The sequence below is a fragment of the Carettochelys insculpta genome, chromosome 23, assembly GCF_033958435.1.
Source record: "Carettochelys insculpta isolate YL-2023 chromosome 23, ASM3395843v1, whole genome shotgun sequence".
NCBI classification, from domain to species: Eukaryota; Metazoa; Chordata; order Testudines; family Carettochelyidae; genus Carettochelys; species Carettochelys insculpta.
Window position 1 is genome coordinate 1,247,389 of NC_134159.1, and position 14,395 is coordinate 1,261,783.

Consider the following 14,395-nt stretch of genomic DNA (forward strand, 5'->3'; position numbering starts at 1 on the left):
GTGTGTGCATGCTAGAAGATGCATCAGAGGTGCTCACAAGACTGCTACTGTGTCTGTGTCACGGTCATGCTCCTGAAAATCTCCAACAGACAGCACCAGTACACATCACCTTAAATGGTACGCTCTCAGGATCAGCACTCAAAGGCACGTTAAGTAATTTCTTATGCAGCATGGAAATTCTTTTTGCCAATATACGCTCTTATTTGATGACTACCTTATATAAAACTCTCTCAGCCACTACACCATTCAGTTTACCTTTAACAAAATTCAAATTAAGCCTGGAAGTGAGGGATCAGTACGTACCTTTTTATTATCCACCACCTTATGTACATAGATAGTGGCCTGGGTGTACTCGCGCAAGTCCCTCTGCTGCTGGCATAACAACCCCTCTCTGCATTCTGGACACAGCTCTAGAAGGATCAACAAGGAGAGTATGGCTAAAATGCCAATGGATGTTTTGGTGACAGTGAAATTACACAAGGCAGCATTACAAATATTCACCACCTTTCGTGGTTAAATTGAGAATGGAATGCACACGTAAGCCCACTCTACATTTACTTGGTAGCTGTTATTGAGAAACTGACATCTATATTTTCCACCCCTCCCTTAAATCTGGCTATTTAAATCAAAATGGCAGCTCCTTCTGCAAACCCCACTTGGAAAAGCTAGTGTATGGGTATTGGTGAAGATAAGACTCACTTACTAGGCTCGGAATCAAAAAGGATGCTCTCAGGGCTTGTCTCAGCAGTTTGAATTCTGATGATTTTTATAGTGTGATCCACAACAAATAGTTTCTGGATTGCCTCCCACTCACTGGGCCATATGAGAGCTATACTGTGCAAAGAAACACAACATGCTTCATGACAAAGGAAAAAAAACAAACCATAAGAACTTGATTATACCTGTGTAGCTTATTCATCATGAAAGGAAACTGTGCATCAGCCTTCAAAATGCACTGGGCCCTCGGTGTCAGAAACTTTGAGATGTTAACAAGAGTCTATCACATAATAAGCAGCTCTACTTTACTGGTTCGATTTCTTCCAACACTAGTCTTCTCTCTGCAGAGCACTATCCCTGAATGTGTGGTGCTTTCCATATGAAGATTTATTGAAAGGTATAAAGCAGTTTTTGATATCAAAGTCGTTCAAAAACGAAGGCACTCCCCAGGGAAACATACCGTTTACAGATATCAAAAGCACTGGCCCCACAGGTTAGTTGATTCATATATTTCTGGAAGCAGGTAGAGAAACACCTGACAAAGGAACACAAGCGAACAGAAGACTCACAGTTTAGAGTCTTCTTTGGTCATGGAAGCAAAGGTAAACATAAGGCCCCCATGTGGGCAGAGAAGAGCACTATTCCCAACTGATGATACAGGACTGCATCTTGTAGGCCTCCTGCTCAAAACAGGAGAAGAGAAAACAAATGTGTAGTTAGCCTGGTTAAACAAAGTGGAATGAATCTGACAGAAGTAAATTTACCAAAAATGCACTTTTAAAGGCATGGACACTATTAATGAATGTGGGTCTATTCTGGCAAATTATTTCAGATGGAAAACAAACTGGCTTTCTTTGTAAACATCCAAATGTTTAAATCAACATTGTCTTCAAAACAGTACTTTCAGTCAGAATTCGCAATATTCTTTCATTTGAACCAAACAATTTTCATTGTTTTTTTTCTTTTTATGACAAAACTGATTCAAAACCAGCATCATGGGGGGGGGAAGGTGTTATTTTTCATTCAGCTCTAGTTCAACACATCACGTAAGCCGTGTCTACACTAGCCCAAATCTTCAAAATGGCCATGCACGGCAGGATAGGAATAAAGGGACTTCAAAGTTCCCAGGGTCCTTTCGAAAAGGAGCCCCAGCTGGACGAGCTGCGCGGCAGCGAAAAGCGGCAATTTCGAAGAGCCGTGGCTGGCAGCATGCTAAGGAGGCGCTGAATATGCATTTCAGCTCCTCCTTAATAATCTTCAAAATCGCCATTTCAAAGATTTGGGCGAGTGTAGACACAGCCATAGTTATGCTATTTTCTTAACAAAAAATCAAGTCAGCAAATGGCACTGAAAGAGAGATGGGGCATATTTAAGTTTGTGATTTCACAGAGTACCCCAAAAAAGAAGAGGTATTACACTGCTAGACTCCAGGAATCAAACATTGGGTTTCTGATCTTGGGACATTGCTCTTGTAGCTAGCACTGAAGGGAGGATTTTCACTTCCTATTAACGACAGATTACAGAATCAGGGCTGAATTCTGTACTTTGACCAGGATATTGACTTAGCCAGGAGAACAAACTAAATCAATATGGTATCTAGCCTGAACACCTTCTCCAGATCAAGGAAACGTGAACATGTGCTGCTTCTTAGAACCAATAGTAATAAATACCAGTTTAAAAATCTCAGTGCTTCCTTACGTCCAAAAGGACAGCGAGCACACACCAAGGTATTTTAGCAAAATTTTACATTGCGCTATACAAACATCATCTAAAAGTCAAATTACTACACATGAAACTAAAAAAAATAAAGGGAGTTCTCTGAAGACAAAAATATGAACCAAATTTACCTTACAAATTTCCTCCATTCTTCTACAAAGAACTGTGATACAATGTAGAGCTCATCTGTCTCCTGGAAAAAACAGACTTCATTTAAATTAACCTAACAATGGAGACAGAAAAAAAAAACTTATGTTTTCACCATCTTTGTTATACTTGTTCCTTTTCAAGATCCTAACATTCTTTACAATAACTTGTTTAAAGTGTGGCTTTTGAAAGCCAACTGAAATAATCCAAGATCAATACCAAGAGCACAGCACACAGTGAACCATTGTGTTACTGCTTCTAGTAGATATTTAATTCAGTTTTGTACCCAATTAGTCATGACTCCATTGCACAAATAATTTCTACTGAACTCCAGGAAGCTTTAAGGCATACACAGCCTGTGATTAACCAGCAAAGCATACTATAAACTAATGAAAGTTGCACATCTTGCTACTTCACTGGGCAGATCTTATTGTACACAAAAAGGAACTACTGGCATCCCTCCCTTCCCAGCTCCCAAGTTCCCTGTGTACCAGCCTCCCATCCCCATTATTTCAGGGATGATTATAAGCTCCATCTCAAACACATGTACCAGGAACGTTTGTCTCTTATTTCTCCTCTCTGACCATACTACCAGGATCCCCCCCATGCTATTGTGTATCCTCATGCCACTATCCTCCATTGGGGCTCTATGTTCCCTTCCTCTGTTCCTTCATGCCGAGACCCCCTATTTCTTCCTCCATGCCAGGGGCTCTGTGTGCATCCTTCAGTACTTCAGGGCATTCACATGTTGAAGTCTAATGGGAAGAGGGGCAGAGGAGGGACACGGATGTCGTTATGAGGCAATGTTCTAATGGCAGACGTGAACTGGTCCTTTGATCTACAGTTGCAGAGATGACCACATTTGCTGGATGTGCTACTCCGGGGGAATTCTGCTCTGTATGGGGTGCAGAAGTCATATCTTGTGCAGGGGTGGGGAACCTTTTTGGGTTGGGGACCAGTGTTCCCTGTAAACCGAGTGCACGGGTAGCCACCCAGGAGAGATTCAGATGCTGCCCAGCTAAGTAACAGAGCCACCCACAGCCAGCATGTGTTTCTATTGGTGGTGTACACCCACACATCCTGGTGCACATAAAATTTATTCCACCCATGGATGGGAAAAAAAGAGAGAGAACACTGTCAGGGGTTACTGACCCACGGAAAGATCAGCTGGGGGTCACACAAGTGACATTCCCTTTACTCTCCTCTCCTCACACACCAGCCCTAGAGCTTAGGGAGCAGGGCTAGCAGATTCTGTGACTTTCCCCCCACCCCAGCTCTGGGGTAGGGCCAAAAATGAGGAGTTCAGTGTGGGAGGGGGCTGCCAGGAAGCAAGCTTGAGGTGTAGGGTCTGGGCAGGAGGGAGGGTGCATGAGCAGCGTGGGGGGGTCTGTGAGGCGCAGGAGCAGGCTGCAGGTGAGGGAGTCTGGGCAGGAGCAGCTGGGGGTCTGGGTGGTGGCAATGGCAGTGGCAGCAGGGGGTGCCTTACTTGTCCCAACTCCCCTGTCTCTCCTAGGCACCGCTCACTTGCTGCTCTGATTGGCTGGAATTCCGGTCAGAGTGGCAGGGGAGGGGAGAGGAGAATTCTCTCCAGGAAGTGCTGCCCTCTATTTCCCCAGCTGGTGGAGGGGTATAGCTGGCAGCCCTGCTGCCATGAAAAGCTCAGAGGCACTTCTTGCCCCTGTCAGGCAGAGCCTGGGCTGCACCCAGGCCCCACTTGTGCTGACTTCAGTCTGCATGGTGACCAGATATAAGCAAGCACGCAAAGAAGTACGAGCACTTTAAAGCAACATTCTACTTTACAAAGCACCAAACACCAAAATAAAAGTAATGTAATTCAAATGAAAATCCAGGATTATGATTAGAATGCAGGGTCTTGGTTACCAAGTAGCTGTAACCTAACTTTCCTGTGTTTAGGAAGTGAACAGTTATGGTGAGGCTTTTCCCCCCAAGTCTGGTAGTTTAAATTACCAATGGGAGAGTGGTGAGATTAGATAGCATTCCTTTGACATCTATGCAGAATTCTGGATTTTTTTGGCCCAGAATTCCCAAGGAGTAATAATGCACTAGTCAGATGCCAGCGCTGTCTCCCTTCCATTTCGCCCTTCTGGTTTTCACTAAAATCAACAGGGTTCTGCCCCATGAGGTGTTCAAAAGCTACATTCAAACAGGAAAATACTGATGCACAGAGACACTGTCCCTGCACATGCTCAGTGGAGTGACAGTGAAACCAGCCTCGCTACATCTAACACAATTAGCCCCAACTGTTCACAACCCCCTTTGTCAAGCCTGTCCTTAAAAACCTCTAAGGGTAGAGGTTCCACAATCTCCCTAGGCAAGCCATTATAGCACTTCACCACTCTCTTATTAGAAAGAACTTTTTCTAATATCCAACCTAGACCTTCCCCACTGCAACTTGAGACCACTGCTTCTCATTCTAGGGTCTGTGATAAGAGCCAGGCAGGAGGCCTGGAGATGCGGGAGGAAGGCCATATTGAGTAACCAGAATTCAAGATTAGGCTGTTTAAGAAGTTTACTGATGTTCGAGTTACATTTGGATGGAAGGGGAGGGAGGGGGAAAGAAAGGTTACTCACCGTAGTAACGGTGGTTCTTCGAGATGTGTCCCCGTGGGTGCTCCACATTAGGTGTCGGGCTCGCCCGGCGCCGCAGATCGGATCTTCCAAGCAGTTTCTGCCGGACCGCGCATGCGCCGGTGCGCGCCGCTCCCCCGCGCGCTCCCGGCCATGTGCGCGATCCGGTCCCCGCCAGTTCCTTGACCAACCGCCTCGGATGCTCCTGCAAAACACTAAACAGAGATCCGGAGCGGGGAGGATGGGCGGGTAGTGGAGCACCCACGGGGACACATCTCGAAGAACCACCGTTACTACGGTGAGTAACCTTTCTTTCTTCTTCGAGTGTCCCCGTGGGTGCTCCACATTAGGTGACTACCCAGCAGTAACCCAAGATAGGAGGTGGGTAATCGGATTATGTGCAGCTTGTCCCCGAGAGGACCGCTGCCAAGAGACGGGTATCCTCTTGGAATACCCTGTGAAGGGCGTAATGTTTGGCGAAGGTGTCACAGGATGACCAGGTCGCCACTCTGCAAATGTCTTTTAGCGCAACGCCCTTGAAAAAAGACTGTTGATGCTGCCACCGCCCTAGTGGAATGAGCCCTGGGCGTGGCCAGTAAAGGAGTCTTTTTGAGTTTGTAGCACATTTTTATGCAAGATACGATGTGCTTAGAGATTCTCTGCGAAGAGAGACATTCTCCTTTTGATTTGGGAGCGATAGAGACTAGGAGCCTATCCGTTCTCCGGAAGGACTTGGTCCTGTCCATATAGAAAGCTAGCGCCTGCTCACGTCCAGGAGGTGTAGGCGCACCTCTTTGTTAGAGTTATGAGGCTTTGGATAAACAAGGGTAAACAATAGGTTCGTTAGTATGAAACTCAGAAAGAAACTTTAGGAACAAAGGCTGGATGCAGCCGTATGGTTACCGCCTCCTTGGAAAAACAGCGCAGGGCGGCGTTGCCATAACTGCCTCAAGCTCGCTCACCCTGCGAGCTGACGTGATTGCGAGAAGAAAGGTCGTCTTCATCATAAGGAGGCGGAGGGAAACCGTGGCCAAAGGCTCAAACGGTGGTCCCCTTTTCGCATTAAGCACCAGGTCCGAGTTCCACAGAGGTGGAAGCGGTTTCTGAGGGGGGTATAGGCTTACCAGCCCTTTGAAGAACCTGGTAACCATGGGATGGGCGAACACCGTGTGCCCTTCCTCTTCGTGTCTGAACACCAAAATGGCGGCCAGGTGGACCTGAAACGAGGATAGCGAGAGTCCTCCTCTCTTGAGGTCCAGTAAATACTCTAATATCACAGCCATAGGCACCGAAAGGGGGCTAGCTGTTTGGTAGAACACCATGCCGTAAAGCGAGTCCATTTCTGCTTGAAGGTCTTCCTGGTGGAAGTCCTCCTGCTACTTTCTAGGACTTGCTGCACTTCCTCCGTACATGTGCTCTCTAGGGAGCTGAGCCATGGATTAACCACGTTTGTAGTCGCAGGCTTTGGGGGTGCGGATGCACTATGGACCCCTGGGCTTGCGTGAGCAGATCCCGCGCCACCGGAGGGGACCTCAGTGGCCGGTCCGACATGCGCAGGAATAGGGGGAACCAGTGCTGTCGATCCCACGTTGGGACTATCGGGATCATTCAGGTTCCTTCCCTCCTGGCTTTCTGCAACACTTTGTGGATGAGCACTGTGGGAGGGAAAGCGTAAAGCAGGGGGCCCCTCCATGAGATCGCGAAGGCATCCCTCAGGGACCCCCGTCCCAGTCCTGCCCTGGAGCAGAATTGTGGGCACTTCTTGTTGTGCTGAGTAGCAAACAGGGTCTATCTGGGGAAAAACCCCATGCGTGGAAAAATCGGTTGCAGCAGATCGGGACGGATCTGCCACTCGTGCGTGAGTGCGAAACGCCTGCTCAGCTGGTCTGCCTTCACATTGCGAGCGCCTGGTAAGTACGAGGCTTTCAAGGTTACATTGTTGGCGATGCAGCAGTTCCACAACCGGACTGCTTCTACACATAAGGCACGGGACCGAGCTCCTCCTTGCCGATTTATATAAAACATGGTGGAGGTATCGTCTGTACTGATCCCGACTACCTTGCCTTTCAGTTGGTCTCGAAAGTGTCTGCAGGCGTTGAACACTGCTTTGAGCTCCAGTATATTTGTGTGCAGTGACTGCTCCATAGAGGACCACAGCCCTTGCGTCACCTCTTCGCCCATGTGTGCTCCCCACCCTATGAGGGGGGCATCTGTAGTAAGAAAAACCAATACGTGTGGTTGGTGGAAGGGTACCCTTGTTAGCAGGTTCTCTGGGTTTACCCACCATTGCAGGGATTTGCGCACCTCCGTTGTGGGCGACGCCATCCTGTGAACAGTGTGTGCTGCCGGTTTGTATACGCTCGCCAGCCAATGCTGCATGCTGCGCATGTGTAACCTGGCGTTCTGTTGTACGAAACGTTGCTGCTGCCATGTGGCCCAGCGGCTGTAAGCACGTCAGAACCGGCACCATAGGGCTGAAGGTGAAGCCTTGCGCGAGGGAGCCGATGGCCCGAAAGCGAGTCTCTGGTAGATACGCCCTCGCTGTAATAGAATTTATGCGTGCCCCTACGAACTCTATGTCCTGTGTGGGGTCTGTCTTTGATTTTGTCAGATTGATAAGCAGGCCGAGCGAAGAGAACGTGCCTGCTGTGACACATATTATGCGTAGTACCTCCTCCTTTGAGGCCCCTTTGAGTAGGCAGTCATTCAGATACTGGAATATAAATACCCCCTGTCTGTGCAGGTAGGCTGACACCACTGCCAAGGTCTTGGTGAAGACTCTGGGGGCTGAGGAGAGCCCAAACGGTAGGACCTTGTAAGTCGAGGGCTGCGAACCAATCTCCATCGTCTAGTGCCGTAAGGATGGAGGCGTTTGTGATCATCCGAAAACGTTGCTTGCGCAGGTACCGGTGAGGCCTCGAAAATCTAAGATGGACCTCCCCGTGAGGAAGTACCTCGAGTAGAACCCTCTCCCTTGCAGTTGCTCCGGCACTCTTTCCACTGCCCCTACGAGCATGAGATGGTCTACCTCCTGCTTGAGCCTCGCTACATGGGAGGTCTCCTGGAGGTGGGGCCCCGGGTGGAGGTCATGGCGGTGGGAGCAACTGGGAGGGGATGGCGTACCCCGTGGCTATGATCTCCAGCACCCATGTGTCTGTGGTGATCCTTTGCCACTGGTTATAAAATGGTCGGATGATGGCCTTGAGCACTGGTTTCGTGCCCTCTGGAAGCGAGTCCATGAGGGAGGTCAACCTAATGTGGTTGTTGAAATTATGGTTCGCTAGATGCGCTGCGTAATTTGCCATTGGCAACAGTAGCGTGGAGGAGGAGTAGACCTTTCTGCCCAACAGCTCTAGCTTTTTGGCATGTTTGTTTATTCCCCCACGTTGCGACGACTCCGCCACCAAAGAATTTGGTTGTGGGTGGCTGAACAGGAACTCCATGCCCTTCGTGGGCACGAAGTATTTTTTTTTTTTTTTTTTTTTTTCGCTCTTTTGTGGACAGGCGGAATAGTCGCAGGAGTCTGCCATATCATAGTGGCAGGCTCCAAGATTGCGTCATCAGCGGTATTGCTATTTTGGAGGAGGCCGGAGGTCTCAGATTTTTGAGGAGCTTATGGTGTTGCTCTTGCACCTTTGCTGTCTGGAAGCCTTGCGTGGAGGCCACCCTCGTAAAACAGCTCTTGGAACTGTTTGAGATCGTCCGGAGGATGGACGCCCCCCGGGGCCGTAGCCTCATCCGGGGAGGAAAGCGAGGAACCGCTGGGGTACGTCTTTCTGGACCCTTCCGGTTCCTGCTGATGATGGTACACCCTCTCACTAGAGGTGTGCGAGGAAAAATCTCGGGGTTCCATAACCAGTCCCCCCTGAGATGCTTAAGTCTCTGTCCCCGGTCACAATTGCCCTTGGGGGTACGAGATCGTTCGTAGGGATCTTTCCCTAGTAGATTGCCGATGGTGTCTATGCCCTGCGTGGTAGGGGCGACCACGGCAGTATAAGCACTGGTCTTGGGAAGGTGACCTAGACCACTCCCTTGGTGCATACCCTTTGCGTCTGGGGGAGGGAGACCGTCGAGACCCTGGAGAGAGCGACTTTGCCTAATAGTCCAGCGGTTCAAATCCCAGGAAGGGTGGAGGTGGTCCCAGCCAGGGTGAGGCTGGTTGCAGAAATGGAGAAGGGGGCTCTGGGTAGGCCAAGGAGGGGGGGGACCCCTGCCTTCTAGTTGGAGTCTGCAACATAGCGGAGGGCTGTGAGAAAGCAACTACACAGCCCTGTGCGGAGAGGGGCTGCAATGCCTCCTCTTGTGTGCAGTCTTCCCCCTCCCTTGAGGAGGTAACTCCGCCCCTGACATACAGGGGATCCCGGCCACGTCCGCACCGAGCTCGGCACACTCGAAGTCGGTGCCGCATGTGCGGTGTCCTTCGGTGCCGGCAGGCTACGTGCCTGCGCGCTCTGCACCGCCGGTTTTCCGGGGGTAGGTGGTACCGGCGCTTGTTTAGCCGCCGCCCTGCCTGCGGTGCGGGGCGGCTGGCTGATTATCGAAGGGTGAGCCGCTTGCACGTGGCTCTCCGTGCCGCCGCCGATCAGCTGTTGCTGCGGCTGGGGGCTGCTCGCTCCTCCCGTCCCGCTCGTTGTTGCTGCCGGCAGGGATCGGGCTGGGGGGCATACAGGGCATTCCGGCGTCCGCACCGAGCTCGGCACGCTCAAGGGCGGTGCCGCACGTGCGGTGTCCTCCAGTGCCGGCAGGCTACGTGCCTGCGCGCTCTGCACCGCCGGTTCCCCAGGGGTCGGTGCCGCTGCCTACGGTGCCGCTGGTACCAGCGCTTGTTTAGCCGCCGCCCTGCCTGCGGTGCGGGGCGGCTGGCTGATTATCGGAGGCTGAGCTGCTTCCACGTGGCTCTCCGTGCCGCCGCCGATCAGCTGTTGCTGCGGCTGGGGGCTGCTCGCTCCTCCCGTCCCGCTCGCTGTTGCTGCCGGCAGGGATCGGGCTGGGGAGCATACAGGGGATTCCGGCCCCGTCTGCACCGAGCTCGGCACGCTCGAGGGCGATGCCGCATGTGCGGTGTCCTCCGGTGCCGGCAGGCTGCGTGCCTGCGCGCTCTGCACCGCCGGTTCCCCGGGGGTCGGTGCCGCTGCCTGTGGTGCCGCCAGTACCGGCGTTTGCTTAGCCGCCGCCCTGCCTGCGGTGCGGGGCGGCTGGCTGAGTATTGGAGGCTGAGCCGCTTCCACGTGGCTCTCCGTGCCGCCGCCGATCAGCTGTTGCTGCGGCTGGGGGCTGCTTGCTCCTCCCGTCCCGCTCGCTGTTGCTGCCGGCAGGGATCGGGCTGGAGATACTTTCCTCCGTTTCTGCGCTGATGGGGTGAGGGAGGCAGCTTTCCTTTTAAGGGCCCCGGAGGGTCCCTCCTGCTGCGGCCGCTCCGGCACTTCTGGCTGGAGGGCCTTGTCAAGAAGCAGCATTTTTTTTTTTTTTTTTTTTTTTTAAAGCCTGAAGAGGACATTGTTGGTGAGTCTTTGTGTTTTTAAGTGGGTACTTAGCACCTTCTTTGTGCCGTTTTCCCCGTCCGATGGTCTGCCTTAGCCGGAGGGCTGATAGCCCTAGCTCCTGGCCTCCGGCGCTTGTTACTGGGACTGGCTGAGCTGTCCCTCTCCTAGCTTGTTCGTTGTTGTTTTTTTTTTTTTTTTTTTTTTTTTACAAAATAACAAACGGCTAGCTTATAGTAGCCTAAGTGCCTGAAAAAACTTTAAGAAAAAACAGATAAAGCCATTGAATACACTACTTGGCCTTAGCCTAGTTGGATTCCGTCTGCAGCCGACGGCGGTTAAGAGGAACTGGCGGGGACCGGATCGCGCACATGGCCGGGAGCGCGCGGGGGAGCGGCGCGCACCGGCGCATGCGCGGTCCGGCAGAAACTGCTTGGAAGATCCGATCTGCGGCGCCGGGCGAGCCCGACACCTAATGTGGAGCACCCACGGGGACACTCGAAGAAGAACTCATTTTCCTCTGATCTAGTATCAAACTCCATGCAATAAGAGCCACTCCCAATGGCTAGGGTATCAACTCAGGAAATCCAGGTTTGGTTCCCTGCTCTGCTCTATCGTCCTCCCCCCCGAAGGCAGACAGACAGACTTCACTCTGATCTGTACGATGGAGATAATGGCCCTGCTCAGCCTTGCACAGGGATTATGAGAATAAATGCACTTCATGAGGTGCTCAAGTAGGGCAGAAATAAAGGCCAGGTCAACCCCTAAAGAGAGACAGATGGTATCTGAGGAAGTTTACTTTAACTAGTATTCACTATTTTTTTTATCATTTTAAAAGACAGCAAACTCTCTTGCGAGAGCCACACTTCCACGAATGCCAGTCAAAAGAGCACTTTGGAGTTCTTTATCCAAAGAGGGTATCCGAGTCAGTGCTTAGGGAAGGAAGATTTTTTCAATAAGCCTAATATCTAGGCACAGACTAGTACTTGGCTTAAGGATTATACCCTCCAATAAACTGGTATATTCTACAGCCAGATGCAAGAGTACAATAACAGTCTTCCCAGATCAGGGAGATGCTCAAACTTTGTACCTGAGGCCAACTACCAAGGCAAGGTCTGCATTTGTCTTGAAACAGGTTCTGGAGAGCCGTCTTCTGCTCGCTTGCCATCATCTTATGCAGGGCTTCGTTTTCCTCTCCTTCTCTTTCCAGAATCTGGGTGAAAACAAAACCCTTTTGGCCAGTTGTATCTAATTTTCAAAGGTGCTATAAAAAGGTAAAGCAGATTTTTTTCCCCACCCTACACATTTTAAGCAGGAAAGCTGCAGATATCACCACACATCAACTATCAAAAGGCTTAAAAGTCATCAGCTACTCAGATACCTTGCACTGGGAGCAGCACTCTTTACTACTTGGAAATTCTGGGGCCTTTGGAAAATACTGCTTGAGCTTTTCCCAGGCTTCTTTAGAAACAATCTTCCTTTCGTTTTCTGATATACACAGGTCACCTGCATGGAGAAATTCAAGACCACATTTTCTATGCACATGCTCAGCAAAAGTTTCACAGCAGTAAACAGATATTAAGAGATTACTTGTATGCACATATTAAATTTTACAGCATTATAACCTGATAATTATGTAAGAACTAGAATAAAAAAAGAACAATTTATAGAAATAAAAGGGACGCTCAGCCTTTATTTTTACCCCATCACAGCTTAACTTTCCTCCTGATGGTAGGACTTATATTTACTCACAACAGTATGTTTTAAAGAAGCATAAGTAATTATTAAAAGCTAAACTAATATACTCTGAACTACATCATTCCTATTTAAAAACAGAAAGATCTTAATGTACATGATTGCCCTTTGGATAACCCATGTCCCTGAGCAGCAGATCCAAATGCAACAAGAGGAAAGAAAAAACAGAAATTCATAGAACAACCTGAAGAGTAATTAAGGGCAAGAACACCAGCATGAGAGAAGATGCAATCAAGGGCTAATGTTTTCCCATTTGTGGGTGCCTCAAATAAGATATTTAAAAAGTGGCTTGATTTTCAAAAGCACCCCACAAATGTTACTGACCAAATGAAAGCTGCATGTGATACATACCTCTGAAAAATATGGCTATCATTCTCTATCTGCCTAAATATGACTTTAGGTACCTAACCTTCAAGCACTGAAAATTGGGCCCAAGGTTTTTGCCCCTTAAATCTTACAACTACTCTTCTGAAAGTGTTACTGTGCTTAAAACTCCAGAACTGCAGCAATAACAGACCCCTGGTGTCCAATACGCTCCCCATTCGCAGTGGAGAGAGGTGAAATGTGGCTTAGGAGAGCTGCACATGTAGGGCGCCCCTCCGGCTGCTCCGCACACATGCCCCACCACATGATGGGACAAGTGTGTGGGAGTAGTGGAGGAGATGGTTCCTCTGGCCTTGGCGGGCTCCAGCCATGGGGTTGTTCGCAGGGCTCTGGTGAGTAATCGCATAGAATCCTAGAATCCTAGGGCTGGAAGGGACCTCAGGTCGTCATCTAATCCGGCCCCCTGCTTCAAGCAGGATCAACCCCCACTACATCATCCCAGCCAGGACCTTGTCAAGCTGGGACTTAAAAACCTCCAGGGATGGAGAATCCACCACCTCTCTAAGCAACGCATTCCAGCGCTTCACCACCCTCCTGGGGAAGTAGTTTTTCCAAATATCCAACCTACACCTCTCCTTCTGTAACTTCAGACCATTGCTCCTTGGTCTGCCATCTGACACCACTGAGCACAGTTTCTCTCCATCCTCTTTAGAGTTCCCCTTGAGGAAGTTGAAGGCTGCTATTAAATCACCCCTAAGTTTTCTCTTCTGTAAACTAAATAAGCTCAAATTACTCAGCTTCTCCTCATAGGTCATGTGCTCCAGACCCTTAATCATTTTGTTGCCCTCTGCTGAACCTGTTCCAGCAAATCCACATCCTCTTTACACTTGCGGGCAGGGGGCAAAACTGGACACGATATTCCAGATGGAGCCTCACCAGTGCTGAATAGAGGGAAACAACTGCTTCTCCAGATCTGCTCGAAATGCTCCTCCTAATGCACCCTAGTATGCTGTTAACCTTCTTGGCTAGAAGGGCACACCGTTCACTCATATCCAGCCTTTCATCCACCATAACCCCTAGGTCCCTTTCTGTTGTACTGCTGCTTAGCCAGTCAGTCCCCAGCCTGTAACTGCTTGAGATTCTTCCACCCCAAGTGCAAGATTCAACACTTCTTGTTGAACCGCATCGATTTCTTTTGGCCCAATCCTCCAATTTATCCAGGTCACTCTGGATCCTAGCTCTACTCTCCAACATATCTACCTCTCCCCATAGCTTGGTGACATCTGCAAACTTGCTGAGGGTGCAATCCAGTCCCTCATCCAGGTCATTAATAAAGATCTCGAACAACACCAGCTCCAGTGCCAAGCTTTGAGGCCCACATGAACCCAACCACCATCCAGATATTGAGCCACTGACCACTACCCAGCGGGCCAACTGTTAAGCCAGCTCTCTATCCATCTTACAGTCCATGGATCCAATCCATACTTCCTCAACTTAGGGGCTAGAATATGGAGGGAGACTGTATCAAAAGCTTTGCTGAAGTCAAGGTATTTCACATCCACTGACTTTCCCATGTCCACAGAGCCTGTTATCTCATCACAGAAGCTAATGAGATTCATCAGGCAGGACTTGCCCTTGGTGAATCCATGTTGACTACTTTTGATCAC

The 14,395-nt window shown here is 49.8% G+C and overlaps 1 protein-coding gene across 3 annotated transcripts in view; it reads right to left on the reverse strand.

The window, feature by feature from the left end:
- Nucleotides 1-14,395, reverse strand: part of USP48 (ubiquitin specific peptidase 48) — an 80,732-nt gene that overhangs the window by 26,281 nt on the left and 40,056 nt on the right. For all 3 annotated transcript variants that reach the window (XM_075018076.1, XM_075018075.1, XM_075018077.1), the window contains exons 16-21: nt 12,031-12,155; nt 11,740-11,862; nt 2,565-2,626; nt 1,287-1,397; nt 704-834; nt 304-410 (exon numbers count right to left, since the gene is read on the reverse strand). In XM_075018076.1, coding sequence (XP_074874177.1) covers nt 304-410; nt 704-834; nt 1,287-1,397; nt 2,565-2,626; nt 11,740-11,862; nt 12,031-12,155 — 659 coding nt within the window. The remainder of the gene's footprint in view (nt 1-303; nt 411-703; nt 835-1,286; nt 1,398-2,564; nt 2,627-11,739; nt 11,863-12,030; nt 12,156-14,395) is intronic.